The sequence below is a fragment of the Amphiura filiformis genome, chromosome 4 (genome assembly GCF_039555335.1).
Source record: "Amphiura filiformis chromosome 4, Afil_fr2py, whole genome shotgun sequence".
NCBI lineage: Eukaryota > Metazoa > Echinodermata > Ophiuroidea > Amphilepidida > Amphiuridae > Amphiura > Amphiura filiformis.
Window position 1 is genome coordinate 63,471,495 of NC_092631.1, and position 17,328 is coordinate 63,488,822.

The window sequence follows — 17,328 nt, forward strand, 5'->3', positions numbered from 1 at the left end:
GATTTGTTTCAAGTTCACTGAGAACTGTCATATAAGCCCGGGGGGGTCACTCCCATTGTGGCCTGTATACCATCCGCGATAATGAAAACAGCGTAAAAGGGTCGTTTTTTTGGTGGGTAGGGCACGATACTGTGAGTATCGCGTTTAGGGTGTCAAAAACATGAAAAATTGGAAAAAGGGTAGCAAAATTGCAATTTCTAAATACGCGGAAATGAAATTTAGGGTATGAAATTTGATGTTAGGAATGAAATCCTTGTTTAGGGTGTCGTTTTAGCCAAGGGTTAAATCCTTGTTTAGGGTGCTTTTCAAAAGTTGATTATCGCGGATGGTGTACAAGCCACAATGGGAGTGACCCCCCCCCGGGCATATAAGATATGACAATCATTCCTGCTATTCAATATTGTGAAGTCATTGCAGCATATTCTAATTTGAACCTAAATCTTTGCTCGTTATTGACAAACCATCATTTCTTAGCATCACCTGACATTTACATGCATTGCTACCTATTACATTAAACTTCACTGATCTGTGATACCAAGCACTCACTACTCAATAGAAATTCACCTGCCATGTACTAGGAAAAATGTTCAGAGCCAAAGAAGTAATGATGGCACCATTCCTAGCTTCTTGTAATATCACTCATTCTCTTTTCAAAAGGCTTTATGATTATAATGATTTTTTTGAGTCTCACTTATAAATTGCATGTCACTTTTTTTCAAAAGGGTGTTTTATTATGCAACTTTCCATTTTTACAAAGTAGATTCGTAAGTATGATTCACCATTAACCACTTTTCTACTCCCAATTACAAACATTAAATATTTTCATATTTTCCCAATAATTCTTACTTTCGCATGACCTCAAATTCTATCTCAATAGAATGCATTATTAGCCAGTATCACCTAGCAAAATCCTACAAAATCCAATACCTACATGATTGTATATCCCAAAATTTAACCAAACTGGCACTGCCAACACCAAATCCTTGAACAATGAACTTATGCACTGAAATTGAAATCTTACAGACCACTACTTTCACAAAATCAGGCATTTTTAAATTTTTGCTTGACAAAACAAAGTGAATTTAATCATTATGACATTTCGTCCTTCACATATTTACAAAACTCACCTTAAAATTCTTTCAAGTATGTTCTGCCCAACTATTCCAAAATGTTATTTTCAGTGACAGATCTGATCCCTACTGTATCCTACAACCTGTCATGCCTATGATACGACCCCTGACATCACCAATCATACTATAGACAACTCAACAATTACCTTTCCAGTTGGATGCTTTCTATTTACAATTGTTGGATGACAAGCTAAAAAGTCACCCTGTGGTTTTGTTCAGTCGTCTTTTTTACCACACAAGTTTACCTTTTAAGTATATTACTCCGTCCAAATTGACAGAATTCCTATACTACCATGCGTGAAAACGTGAGTGTATTCGACCAATGCCAACTAGTGATTTGACTTGAGATAAAAGAAGTTGTAGACATTGGCTAAAGACAAAAGAATGACCCAGCAAGTGATATTTTTATTTTCACATTACTCAAAAGTCAAACAAAACCAGACTGACTTGTGCCATACAGGAAATGATTATACAGGAAGAACAATAAAAGCCAAACAATAGGAAAGCAAAAACTTCTGGAATTACTTTTCATTCAGAGGCCGAGGTTCTCAAGCAGCTAGTTTCAAAATACTGCAGTATCATTCAGAATCACCACTCAATATTTTTTGCTGTTAGAAATATTTTGCATCAGAATTGTAAAAGCTAAACTTTATATTTTTGATTCGGATTAAGTCTGGTACACTAGCCTGGTTTGAGCATTTTGCACATGGATTTTCCATGGACTCAAGCATGCGTAAAGACCAACCTGGGTAAACAAATAAACAACAAACAAGTCTACCAATATCTCCAACGAAAAGCAATCTGTAAATCTGGTAATGAAAGGGAAATCCAGGCTGGTGTTACACACAATGTAACATGGTACACTGAAGCAACAGACTGGAAGATGTCAACAGTAGGATGGCCGCCTATTATGATAAATGTCACGTTTAAGAAACAATTAATCATAGATTGTATTTGTTATGGTTAGATCAGGAAAACAAGTTTTTTCCCACACAAACAAACTAACAATAACACAGTTGATCAAAAAACACGATTTCACTGACTTGATGAAGGTAGTAATCTATTCATTCCATGCCTACCATGTTCCACTTGATCAGTAAAAGAGGGATGCCTAGTATGAAGTACATGAGCTGAAAGCTGGACAACCCTCTCATCTATGTGGAATGGATGGGCATATCAAATGAATAGATCAAAGTATAAAATAAACTGTTTGAATTCTAAGACATGTCCATGTACATTTACGACACACACTCAATCCAAATCAGGATGGTATATGTTCTAAAATACAACAGTCAAAATGCAAACGCAATATTTCTTTCTATCAACAAAGACCACAAAAGTGCTCCCAATTTCGTTAGAAAGTCTTAATCTGATTATGCAACTGAACAATGCATAAAACCGAGTGTCAAGTTCATTTTGCCTTTCACTCTCTAAAGATGTTAATTCCTAATACAGTACAACTGCCTTCAGGCTTAGATTTAACAAAATTCTTTGCATTTTCAACTTTTTTTTCACAATTAACTAGTAAATATAGTTACAACTGCATAGAAATTCAACCCAAAATGCAGTCTCTCGATATATTTACACACTGATTAGAATCAGTCTATTTTTGATCCTGAGTTTTGCAGTTTGACAATTCAACACCATTTTACAATTTGCCCACTCAAAACATTAATACAATAACCATCTTCATATTTTACACAAAACACCAAAAATACCTATTGTTTCCAGGAAAGGATGATAATAATATTAATTTCCATACCACAATATGCCAGAAACTTTGGAGCTTCATCATATTAGCAGATGCAAACACTAAGGTGGCACGTCCTGATAAACAAATCACAGCTCAAGTTGATTCCATTGAGAACACATCATCATCATCTTCATCACGTTTCACAGGTGGTAAAAGGGCTGGTAGTCCGTGGGCAACGCTCACACACGCATGCAGGCAGGCATACATGTTGAGATAGAGCATGCCCTATGTTCTCCTGTAATTCGCATCCAACTGATGCATCGCATACTCAATGCCTACCCACGTTGGCCCTATCCACTGTGCCAAAATGAACAGTATCCCATAATTCAGTTCACTTTTAAATCTAGCTGTGAGCTGATTCCCTACGCCTATACTTTGTTGTCAATTTGGAGGTGAAAAATTTTCTTTATCAAATTCAAATGGTAGGAGCAGGACACTTTTGTATGTTGCACACTAAATTAGCAGTGTATCTGATCTATCCCATGATGCATTTCTGAATTTTCTGCACATCATTTAAATAAATTGTAAATACCAAAACCTTTGAATGTTTGTTGTGCTTCAAATGAAAAAGTTTAGTACAACAAGGTGGATTTCATCAAATGAGGCAAGACAAGCAGGCACAAGAGATATCAGATGGCACAGTTTAGTCCAGAGGAACAACATAATACAACTTGAACATTACATATCCTGGGTACACATATCATCCTGCCCAAATGTTGTTATGCACACTGGGATAGCTGCAAGTCTGACACACCACAGCAGTCAAAAGGGACTATACATAAACCATGGTGCAAACATACAGTGTTATACAATAAGGGCAAACACCACTACCTAAAGTTTATCCAACCTATAGAAACATAACTGACTTGATCAAAATAGACACATCAAGTTTACCTCTTGTTCCTTGAGTTTGTTTTTGTTAGATGAATATTAGCACACTTTACAAAGCTGCCATATGATATTTACTAAGTAAATAATCATACTTTCAATAGTAGTTTACATCTTTTAAGACTTATAAAAGTAAAATGGCAGCTATTCATGTTTGGCCACTTATCCCACCATGAGCTTGAATTTCAACCACAAATCTCACCCACAATGATATGACATACATTCATGTAAACAAACACATTCACAACAAAATAACCTAAGGCATGCTGGGATCTGAACACAGCAGCCATATTTGTGGTTGTTAGGTAACCAAACCAGCTACCAACCATTGTTTAACACCTCAGACACTTTCTGCATCAAAAATACCCTATTGGATGATATTCAAATATGAGCTTTTTGATGAACATGGCAGAGGTGATCTCTCTCAGCTAAGTAACCAACTAACATTGGCTACCATCATAGGGCCAAGTTATGCTTTTGCAGCAATCATGCCGATACTCCCCCACACTCATCGTCGCCCCACTTCTACAGGCCATACCAAACAATAACACCCAGTTTGTTGATGACCAAACTCAAGTAGACAACTCTGTCTCAGACATATGGCCTATTCTCCACAAATAAATGCACTATTATTTGAACTTGATTGATTGCATGTGACGTAAATCTTCATTTCCTTTCTCAGTCAAATTGAATTTAATCTAACTCTTGGCCTGCTATCTTTGCAGGCAAATATATTTATATCTACCCCACTGACCAGTCACATTTCATAGAACTTTTAAAGAGATGACAGAATCAAATTTGACAGTGTGGTGTGAGACCAGATTGACGGCCTCATCTCCCACTTTAAGCCTGGTGGATAGTCACAGCGTTTTTTTTTCACGCAGAGGCAAATCGCCGCGATTTCTCGCAAACGTGTGCGACTTTTCGGAGAAAGTGTGCGACTTATCACGCTTTCAATTGCGAGAAAAAAAATTATAGGCTGGCGTTGCCAGTCTATTATGGTGACGTATGTTGCCTAAATAATAGCGTCTTGTCCGTTTTTATGCATTTTATAACAGTGTCATTTTCGTATGAAGTAATAAATGTTTTAAGAGTGCAATATTTTGGTGTATATTGAGCATGTTGAACTGTAATGTGTATTGTCTCCCCTGCCTGTCTGCCGCTCCATGTGGAGTTTGGTAGCGTGTCCTGGGGTAAATGTATTTTCTTTATTTTTGTGTGTTATTTTTGAATAAAGATGATTGAATATATAACATGATATATAGGATGGTATACCAGTGATTTTTGAAGGACAAGATTAAGATTTTCTTTCTCTCTCTCTCTCTCTCTTGTGCTTTGAATATTCACCGCCAAATAGATAGTCTCGAGTCTTGCACAATTATACTCCGGCGGAGTCAAACGGTCAGGCTAAATAACCTAATAGGCCTATATTAAAATAATAATAATTATTATATAGTGGTTATGTTAGGCCCTAAGCTGCCCTATACCACTGAGGATCATGAAAGTAGCCTAGATCACTGCACATCACAGGCATAAGAATCTTCCTGCTTTTGCAGGTCCAAATTTCCGCACTTTCTTATAATTTCAGCCCGTTTTTGGCCTTTTTAGCCTCATTTCACACACATTTTCAGACTTTTTCAAACTGTTCAGGTTTTTTCATGGCTGATCATTCTTATGCCTGACATCATGATGCACATACTGACTATTGAAAAAGATCAAAAGATCTATCTCTTCCCTGCATCCACTCCTTCGATTATTTAACAAGTAGCAATGGATTGTAAGGAATTCATTTTCTTTTGGACATCACGATAATCAATCCGATGTAAGATATAGAGATGAGGATATTGTTCCACTTTTAATTTGAAGCTGTTCAATTTGTTCGTCGGTCAAGTTCGCCACGATGTCTGTGATTTCTTCATGCTTACTTTGGGGCAAGTCACGTGGGGAAATAACACGACCTGATTGGACAAGTACAGAAAATCGCCAGCTAAAATCGTTTCCAGTAGAAAAATTTCTACTTGAACTTTTTCTATTGTTACTCCGTCGGCGGCAAAAAATGGACTCGCTAGCGTTTTCCGCTGAACAAGTGCGACAAAGTCGCTGTTCGTCGGCGGGAAAAAAAATCGCTGCGATTTGCCGCTGCGAGTAAAACGCTGTGACTATCCACCAGGCTTTACCCCATCAAAATGCAGATTTTGGTATCAGATGAAACCTCAAATTTTACTCATAACCACACTGAAATGTTTTGGTTAGGCTTTATGAACAAAACCATGGTAGTTTGATGGTTACCACCTCAGAAGTATCCAGAATCCAAAGCACTGGAGCAATATTAACTGGAAACTTAGAATAAGAATACCAAGTACTTGAGTGGAGGGCATCAATGAAAGGTTGGAAATAATCAGACCTCACACCTTTAAAACGTAAAACACAAAACAAAGGCACGCAATACATTATACTCAAAACTTTTTTTTTTTTCGATCTTTTATCTGAGGTTCTATTCACTCTCCTATTCTTCAAATGACCTACATGTAATATCATTTCTGTATGTTTTGCTCAAAAAATCTGCTGAAATCTGCTTGAATGATACTTAAACTACTTCACATTTTACAGGGTGCAACAAAAATCTGCAAATGACAATCATGAATCCAAAATACTTCCATCTTAGCTTTAAGATTGGTCAAGTAAACATACACGCCTCTTAACAAAAACCTAAGGAAATGGTATGTTTGCTTCATGTCAATATATCACTAGTTCAGGAACATAAAAATCCCTCCCCCTCACAGGAGAATTCATACACTACAATGTCAATATGAAAACACTGATATCCATATTATAACATAGTACAAATGTTGATTTAATCTACATGGAATCAATCATTGGTAAACATACGGTTTACCAGACAATATTAAATGCTTCAATTTACAGCGGCTCAGATGTTGCGATGCTATGGCACTGGCAATGTTTAGATTGAAATGCGGTTAACATTTTGGAATACAAAACATAATTTGGACAAATGGTAGCATTTCCAAGTTTATAGCTTGAGACAGCATCATCATTTTCTGTGAAACACCATGCCCTTATTGGTTTAAAAAGTAGAGTATTGATAAACACCATGCCCTTATTGGTTTAAAAAGTAGAGTATTGATAATAATGTTCATTCTAGGCAAACTTCTTTTAACAACTACTAGGATTCCTAGTTGGCAAGCATCTATAAACCTAACCTTTTTAAATGCCTTTCTTTAAAATGTAAGAACAGAAAAAGCAGTATCTTATTTTTTAATCATTTCTTAATTTATTTTGATGCTTCCTGTTTCGGTTCACAGCTTTGCACTGTCACGTTTTAAAAGGAAATTATGCTTCAAGTTTGACAAGATCACACACTTTTAAATTTAAGGGTATCTTTTGAGTGTTGACACAATTATTTTATGTACATTTGAAAAGTTCATTCCATCTTTTTGAAAACCAAATTAATAAGTGCTCACCTCTTTTATCACACCTCTCACTAAGCCCAACATCCCCTGGATTAACCAGGGCACCTTAGTACCTTGACAGTGAGAAATGGAAATGCTGAAATCTGGGTTTATATGTCACAATAATATTCTTATAAAACTGTGACAAATTTGTATGACAATATCTGATGAATGCACTGCCATATACTGGTATTAAGTTGTAATTTTTCCTGAAAATGTTTGATAGGTTCAATATGTTCTTTCCATTACAACAAAGTCAAAAATGTCTTAAAAGTGCTGATAACTGAACTGAAGAGGCTATCTTGAACCTTGGAATTTTTTTGGAAAATACCTAAAACATTCATGAAGGGAGCCTTTCCCCCTTATGACTTGCATGCTTTACACAGTACTACACCAAGCATTATTTTCCGTTTTGTCTTTTTGCTAAGGTCACTGCAGCAAATGAAGAACATTGTATTTCCTTAACTTTTCTTGACACAACACAGAACAGTATCATCAATTTACTTGCACTGATGCTTGCAGTCACAATATACATTGCATGTAGACATGAAGAGATTTTTTTTAAACCAAAGTCATTATGAATATAAAAATAATTGCACTTTCTTTCAAATCGGCATTGGCTTTGTGCTTGTTTTGTGTCCGTTTGCAACCGCATTTAAACTCTGGAGGCGTGTATATTATACACATACAAACTGTCAAGCTTAAATAGCATCAAAACAGTGTTTTTGAGCCATCCCCATTATACACATATTTTGTTTTTGTTTGTACTAATTTGTTTGTTTTGTCCTTTTTTTTTTTTGATTTTAATGTTTTTGTTTGTTTTATTTCTCATTGGACAGTCAATCAGTTGAAAACACACTCAATCATCTGTTCTTCCTTGAGGCCTTGTTTGTTTGTTTCTTGATGGTGCCTCAAACATTATCACTTTCTTTATTACATTCTACCAAAGTAAGTGTCACTATAATTAATCAAGATTATCGACACTAGACACAACAGTTACATTGGCTTCCTTAAGGTTAGCAACTATTTTACACTGTTGCAATTTGGTAGTTCACAGCATCTTGCGATTAGGTAGCAAGCTTCGGCAAAAATTGCATTGATCATTTCATAGCGAGTGTGTAGAAGAATTCAAATATCACAGATATACTTTTGTAGGTCCTCCTGTGGTTCTTGAGTTATGTTGTAAAGAGGGCTGAAACAACAACACTTTTGTAAAACGTACAAGCAAGTTTTCAAAGTATATGATTTGTAGAATGAACTTTTGCAAAACATCAAAGTGTTATTTTTCAATAATTAATGATTTAGATAATGAAAATCAATATTTTGGCTGCTTTGACCAACAATACCTAGTCTACCCTTAAGCCTGGTTCACCACATTCACTCTTCTATCTTATACATGTGCCACAGACCTGGGGGAATTAAATCATTTAAAGAGCCACTCATCAAGATAGGACCTGTTGCAGTTCATTACAACACACTTCCTGAATATCCAAGTACTATTACTCAGAGCGCAGAGGCAATGGAAGAACAGAAATCATGTTATTATTGGATTCTAGTGCTTACAAACGTTTCAACAGAGAAGGTTTAGTTTAATAAAGACTAGCCTAGATTTAGATTAATTTAGTGTTATGGAAACAGTATGTGACAACTAGAATAAGACAACCACATGAATGTATTTGATTCTTTTTGACTTAACAGGGCATTGCATGAGAATTAAGTTATAGTACCTTAGATTATGGTTAAGAACAGGGGCCAACAAGTTGTTATTCAACAATTACAACTTCTAATGCAAACCATCTTTTGCCATTTCAAAATTGGTATCTTGTCATATAATTGAACCTAAAAATATATCAAATTGATCAGTAGTTTCCTCATATGATTTCCTCTGGGATCCATAGGCTGCTGCACATATATTACAGTATTCACTATGCTGCTCAGTTGCAATGTTTCCACTGATAATTCACACACATCCCTACTTGCAAAGACCAGCAAATGAGGACCGAAGATTTTCAAAAGGACCTTCAAACTTGAACCTATTTGAACAGACTTTGTAAACCTGAAACTGTGTGTCAAACTGTGGACTTGCTTGAAGCCTTTCAATCCAACCGAGACTTATACTATACTTGCGAATGGAAACATGGTCTTATATGCATTTTTACATGCACTGGTTGGGGGAAGGAACCAAGGAAGTCCACGGTTGGTGTGTGTCCATGGTTATCAGAGTGCATTCTGGAGAGTTTCCTCATTTGATAGTGTTTACAAATGCACACCCAACCAGACACATTGAACAACACTGTTCTCCTGTATACTCCAAATATACACAAATGCAAGTCACCAATCAAAATCCCAAAGGACACAAACAACTCCAATATAAAAACCTGATCATCACAGATTCTTGCCTTTTGAAAGAAGTTTCCAGGGTAGTTTTGTGACAAAAACTCAGGAATAGCTTGGTAATGCTATTATTACAACCTATGCAAGACAGGGGAGCTTTAATTAAACCCTTGGTGTTGATCCAAATTTATCTCCTTTAATACCACCCACTGTTACTCATCAACTGGATCCCAAATGAGCCTCATATTCTATGGGTTTTATTGTAAGTAATTGCTGAAAATATTCTTGTTTTGCCAGATATTTACATAATCCCAGAACTTCGAAATGAAAAATTTGTCATTGAACTGGCACAAGACAGCCGAACTATAGTTTGGTTCAACTCGGTAGTGACGTCAATGCTTTTTTGCGGTTTCGCCGCAAGCGTGCCGACAAGCCGCCCCTGTACGCGTGCGTGGATACTCAGCGCGTTTAACTTTACGCGTGCGATTCGATACTGTGGCGAGCAAAAGACACACCTACGTCACTACCAAAGTATATGCACATCCTACCAACTTTAAAGACTGTTGACTTAAACCTGTTGTAACTGCACAGTATTTTAACTAAGAGAAACTGCCACCTCACAATTTTGTCTGACGAAGGCTTACATGTTACATGTTTCATGACAGCTAACCCACTGATACCACTAATTTGTATCAAGATGATCTTCCATGATTTCATTCACTGATATTTTGTGTCATTAAATAACACCAGTAGATGCTTCTAGAGATGTTTCCAAACCTGTGGAATATGTTTGCAAAACAATACATACATTGTGTCTTTTCAGGAGAGCATGAGCGACAAATAGTGCAGAGCTGCAGATAACTACTGTTGCTTGATAAAACATTGATAGCTTTTCTACTAATCTTTAGAGCTTAAAGCACATTGTAAAGCTCCCAGGCTCACCTCAAAACACAGTGTATTTAGAAAAACATGGAATACAATCATGCGACATAATTATTAATTATGACACTTACCTTTGATGATTCACTATCGTTATCGCTTGATGGAATTGGCATATGCATACTGCCATCTAAAGTGTGTCGACTTCTTCTGTCAATTGCATGTCTCCGCCTTTGAATGGTACGCTTGCTTGGTGATGGCGAATCCGACGGATCCAGCATGACCTTGAGGCCCAAGCGTTGCTTTCTAGGGATATCCATCCTCTCTAGATCCTCGCTGGAATGACTGCTCAGATCAGAGAGTGTACGTGGTCTGCCTTCAAGATCACCATCTAAGTCCTCTTGAGTAGCCAGCGGTGCTGTCTCAGCAGGCCGTTTGTTTGTGTCTGGACTGCTTTGCAAACTTTCTATGTTCACATTATTATTGTTCCTATGCAGAGTAGAACTTTGTGAGTTGGTACTGGCAGGCACACCTACTTGTGATGATTCATTAGCTTTGTCACTGATGTTTTTATTCTCCGGTTTATTCGGCGTACCAATATCTATTGTGTGGTATCGTGTCCTCTTCCCGCTGCGCTTGCTCTCTGAGAGTGGTGTACCATCAGATCGTAAACGCCTATGACGATTCTTTTCTTTATTCTTCTCCGAATCTACCTTCTCAGGACTACCGTCTCGCTTTCTGGTAGGAGCCGAGTTTCTCCTCCCAAGGTCACTATCATCAATATGCAAAGTATTTGAGTCCTCTTCGCCTTTAGAGGGCGGATTGGTGTTAATAATTTCGTGGTATCTTTTTGGTCTATTTGTGGTGGTTTCACTTTGTGATCTTCTTAGTCCAATATTACCCTGTCCTAAGCTACTATTACTGTCCAACCCTTTGCTAGTCAAGTTTTCTGTAGTAGAGCTGAGTTTGTCAGCAGGCTGGGTTGCCTGTTCATTATCCTTAGGGGCTTGTGATTCATTGGACTTGATTGGTTCCGGAGGCTTGGCGGTGACGGCGATGGTTGTACCTTCCACACGAGGTTTGTCTGGCTGGATTTCCTGCACAATGAAACATAAAGAAATGAAATATTAAAGTGAAGATATTACATAACATATCATAATTACATAACTATGATTTAGTGGCAACTACTTGTAAATTTTTGAAATCAATTAAGTTTAAGAGGAAGTTGTAAAATTTCATTCCTCACTTCAGATTTACTTTGAAATTTTGTGGGTTTTTATTTCGTTCCAATCTCATTTTTTGTATTATCTTGCACCAAATTCCTAATGTTTTGAAAATTCAGTTATATCTACTTTTGTGTGAAATGTTATGTTGCATTTATTGCAAAAGCAGCATATTTTGGTCATTCAATATCATTACCGTTTAGCAAGCTGCAATATACTGCAAACTCCATCAAAATTGGACCTACAGTTCCTTGTGAGATATGAACATTTTTATGCTGCAGACAACTAATGCAATACAAAAGAAATTCCCAACTTTTTCAACTCAAAGACGTTAAGACTTGACAACTCTCAACTCTGCTATATATCTGTGTGTCACTCATGGATGGGATTTGCACCTAGCAAACCTCAATTTCAAGTGTGTAATTTTTTGTTACCTGTTTGTGATGCATTAAAGGGCTACATGCATAAACCTGTGTAACACTCATGCTTTAAGATGTTGTTTATCTCATGAATTTAGGTCAGTTGCCAATATATGCTGGAGGAATACCAACTTGGCCCCCATCGTGACAATCCTATAGTGGTTTTCCATAGCCTAAGGTACAGGACTACAAGATCCGGATTCTCCTTGTCTGACCTCTTTGTTTCAACCATATCTCAAAACCTATTCTATAATTTGTCCAACACATACTAGACGAGACTCATAACATCGCATTGTAGCTCGATATAGAATTGCGTACACGCTGCATGCATATTTACATATTTAGCCTAATTTTATTATTATAATTTTTCAAGAAATATTAAAATAATCTAATTTTTGTACTTTTGTGGTGTTGTTCTGACCACTTACTCATTTTCTCCAATGGGAGAAGTCTTATGTCGCTGAACTGCATGGGAGGAAATTGAATTGATGAGTTCTGTAGTTTCTTGTCACCTTAATTTGAGGGTTTATCCACACCATAGCACAGGAGATTTACTCTGTAAACCCAAAGGTAGTGCCAAGTCTGGGGAAAATTAACTCATTTTAAAAATGAAAAGTTCTTGATTTCAACACATGTAATTTGATGTTTTACTAGCATTTGAAGAATTACAAGCATAGTACACTACCTTCAGAGGTTTTTGGACTTTCGTTCCCTTCTATGTCTCCATTGATTCTTTGGTTACATGTCAATAGTCCAAAGGGTCATTAGTCTGAAACTTGAACTTTAATCTTCACCCTAACCCTAAACTTTACCATACCCCTAACTTATACATAAGCCATAATCCTAACCATAACCCCAACTCCAATCCTAATACTAATTCTAACCCCAACCATGATCATAACTAAAGATTCTATCTGTCACTTTTGCCTGCTTTCTGTCTTGCCTTATTACTTTGATTCTTGTTTATCTTTTATTTAACATTACCTCGGAGGTGGTGGATGAAGAGAAAAGCGGTATTCTCTGGTGCGGTATTGAACCACATACCCCTTGGATGATAGGCACATGAACAGGGATGGGTGTGCACATTGGCCAGCCAAGGTTTTTGTGCCTAAAATCATGTGGGATACCTGCGTTTGCAACGAGTTGTGCAGTGAGGTTTTTTGATGTTTGGCAGGGTTAGGGATAATCCTAATTATAACCCTTAAACCTAACACATGGGTAATCGTTATCTCTTGGGTTGGAAGTAGTTACACTTAAGTCCGTTATCCAGGTGGTTTATTTCTGTCTTCAAATTTTACCATCAAAATATGTGTGTTGTATCATCATATGTAGGCCCTTTATCAAAGTAGTGTTGTTAACAGGTATCATCTCTGCACATCTTACTGTTAGTTTAGCAGATGCTGAAATAGTTGATTGGATTTCAGAAACATAGCCAAGCAGCAACATGTGAAGACATTGATAAGAATTTCAAGGCTGCCAAATCATGTCATGAGAGTCTGATAACCATCTAGAAATACACCTAACCTCCTAAACATCAAAGTCAACGTCACAGTCCAATTACAGAACACCAAGTGCTTCTTTATCCTCATGATGCACTGGATTAATTGACTGCAATACCTTATAATATTGAAACTCACTTAGCTAATATTTAATATATCAAACAGAAATGATAGTTATGATTTTATGTTCAACAAATCATTCACATTTGCCACAATCAGGAAAGCAAAAGAATCTTGCATGTCAAATAAATTTGAGCCTAACTGACATTTAGGCCTTGCACTGCCATGCACCAAGCTTTATGCACAACGCTCAAATGGATGTTAATGACATATTTATTGCTTTACAAACTTTTTATGTACACAAAAAAATATGTTGAATTCTGTTTTTCATTAAATGATGCCAAATATAGTGCTTTTTCTTGCAACTGATATCAATGCAATTTATATTCAAGATGAAGGTAGCATTTAAAATACTGCATTGTATTCATATTACAGGTGTTATAACATTATTGCTTAAATCTTTTTCAGATAAACTTTCTTTTTGAAGCAGACTAGCGCCCACAGGCGATGCTTCCCTATTTAATTTCACCGAAATGACTTGCATACGATAGGTGATATGCCTCAACTTCTGTTGATACACCATTCAAAATACATACGATAATCGAGCTCAAATGAGATCGAAAATTGTAGGTTAAGCACATGCACATTCTGTATTTGTTATGAGTTTGTTTTGTATGGCAGTACATGACTGAGAAAGAGATTAAACATAGTTGGTCTTTTTAACAGTCACTTGTCATGGGTTTGTTTTACATATGTCAGTAACTGACTGAGAAAGAGATTACATGAGAGTGAAACCCCCATAATGCATTGCGAGTCAAGCATACTAGCGACTGAACAACAGCTGTTACGTCATCATTTTAATGTTGGTCGTCAGCATGGTTAGTTGATATAAACAGTCTTATCTCTCACAACTCCCGTATTTTGCGTGTGAGTATAGGCCTAGATGTAGTTCACACAGTATTCAGTGGAATAAACGAATTGAAGTCGACAATAATGTGGTCATGCATGTTAGCGATTGAGCGCCAAATAAACTTGTTCTGCATAAAATGTTGCCAATAAGACCTATCGGAAACAAATGCCTTGGATATCGATTGGCAAAGCATTCTTCAATCTTCGGATGATTGGTGTATAGGGGTGCTCATGACGGGGCTCATGATTGTAGTTTGATGGAGACGATGGGGTCAAAAACTAGGTTGAAAATGTTATTTTATCGTGCCGCCAGTTCATGTCATTTCATGATTATACTTTGATAGAGGACGGGAGTAAAAAACTTTGATTAAAAAGTGTTATAAACACAAGTAAAAGCAAGGTTATCAGAAATATTCAATTATTCTCCTGATCATACACGATACAAAATATATGTGGGGGTCTCCCTGGTTGAAGGTATACGGGGATGTGCCACGGTTTTAGGGTACCGTACCTTTTCAGCGATTTTGGTATATTATTTATTTTATTTTTATTTATTATTATTATTATTATTTATTCTTTCTTTATTGAGGGTAATACTGCTTCAGTGACAAGCACTGCTTTTCAAGCAGGCCCTCATTGCATACATGTTATAGCAACAAAATATATTACGATACACAATATTTACAAAAAATAGCATACATAATATACTAGTATTACAAATAAGTATAATGGTATCATCAAATACAAGAAAATTATAAATACCATGATTCAAAATACAGAAATACAATAATTATATTTATACAAAAAATAAGCAAGCAAATGAACAAAATGTAGATAAAGACAAGCCTAAATTTCTTTAATTTTTGACTGAAATTGGCCTAAAGTCATATTTTCCATCTGCGCTCTTACTGTCGGTGGCAAAGAATTCCATGCATAGGCTGCCCTGACGTGAAAAGTACGTTGACCTGAATTTGATTTAAATTTTGGAACAATCAATGTATTAGAAGTATGATTTCTAGTTATATGATTATGGTTATCATGAACAAAATCAAATTGAGAAGATAAGTATGATGGATATTCATTCTTTAAACATTTGAAAACAGTCATTAATAGAGTATTATGTCATCTTTGATCAAGTTTAACCCACTGCAAAGTATTCATTAAATCATTAGTTGGTGTCCTTATATCTGCTGAGAGAATTATTCTAGCTAAATTATTATGAAGTACCTGAAGCCTATTATGGTACTCTACACTAAAATTTGACCAGACCATGCTGCCATAATCAAAGTGGGGAATAACAAGAGCATTGGATAACATTACAGTGGTTTTGTGTGGAAGGAAATATTTTATACGTTTTATTATGCCAGTTCTTTTGGAAATAGTTTTACTAACATTATCAACGTGAGCTGACCAAGACATCTTGCTATCAAATTTTATACCTAGATATTTAAACTCATCTACTCTTTCAATATCATTGTTGTTATATAATAAATGTACATTGTTGAACTTTTCAAGCATTTTGTTTGTACCAAAGATCATAAACTTAGTCTTTTCAACATTTAAAGTGAGTTTGTTTACTTTGAACCATTCAGCTACCCTACTTAGACATGACTCCATTTGAATTTTAAGATCAGATTCATTTTTAGCTTTACACATTAAAGAGGTATCATCAGCATACATTACAGTTTTACATTCAGACACAGCATTAGGTAAACAGTTAACAAAAATGATAAACAGTAAAGGACCTAAAATTGAGCCCTGAGGAATACCAATATCAATTGGCCTAAAGTCAGAAAGAGTTGAGTTAACATTAACAGTTTGTTCTCTGTTGTTTAAGTATGATTTAAACCATAATAATTCATCCCCATATACCCCATATTGTTTAAGTTTCCTAATCAGAATATCATGATTTACAGTATCAAATGCTTTCTTTAAGTCTATAAATAAAACACCTGTAGCATAACCTGTATCCATATTCTTTAAAATGTAATCTTGCACATCTAGAAGGGTTGTTGTTGTGGAATGATTCGGACGAAATCCTGATTGAGCATTTGATAACAGTCCTACATTACTCATATATTCATATAATTGATCATGGACAGCTCTTTCAATGATCTTTGATACAATTGGGAATACAGAGATAGGTCTATAGTTACTAACATTAGTTTTATCACCCGATTTAAATATTGGAGTTACTTTAGCCTTCTTCCATGCATCAGGAAAAGTAGACCCATTCAAAGACAGGTTGCAAATATGAACAAGGCATTTTGAGATGAAAGGCGCAGCCAACTTTAATAACCTTACATTGAATGGATCTAATCCTGACGATTTACAATTTTGCATTTTACTTATTTGTTTGAGAACAAATTCATTAGATATTGCTCTAAAACTAAATTTGTTTACACTATGATTTTGATGAGAACATACAGTATTACAAGTGCATACATAATTATCATTGTTATTATTAAATTTACTCCCAAGTTCATTACCTATTGAAGTGAAAAACTCATTGAACTCATTTGCCATATCCTTTTGTTACCTGAGTAATTACCATTCTTTTTAACAACTGCTGTAGGTATACTTGATGTTTTGTTTGGTATAATTTTCTTAATTGTTTTCCAAAGATTTTTACTATTATTTATGTTGTTACTTATAGCCTTGTTACAATAACTCTTTTTCAGTGAATATTTCATATTGTTTACTTTATTTCTAAGAGACTTTGCTTTACTCCAATCTTCAGCATTATTTGTCTTATGTGCTTTTG

At 35.8% G+C, this 17,328-nt stretch overlaps 1 protein-coding gene across 1 annotated transcript in view; it reads right to left on the minus strand.

Annotated features, from left to right (window-relative positions):
- Positions 1-17,328, minus strand: part of LOC140150317 (uncharacterized) — a 171,461-nt gene that overhangs the window by 75,320 nt on the left and 78,813 nt on the right. Inside the window, 1 exon segment of the mRNA XM_072172326.1 lies at positions 10,589-11,551. Within this exon segment, the coding sequence (XP_072028427.1) occupies positions 10,589-11,551 (963 nt within the window).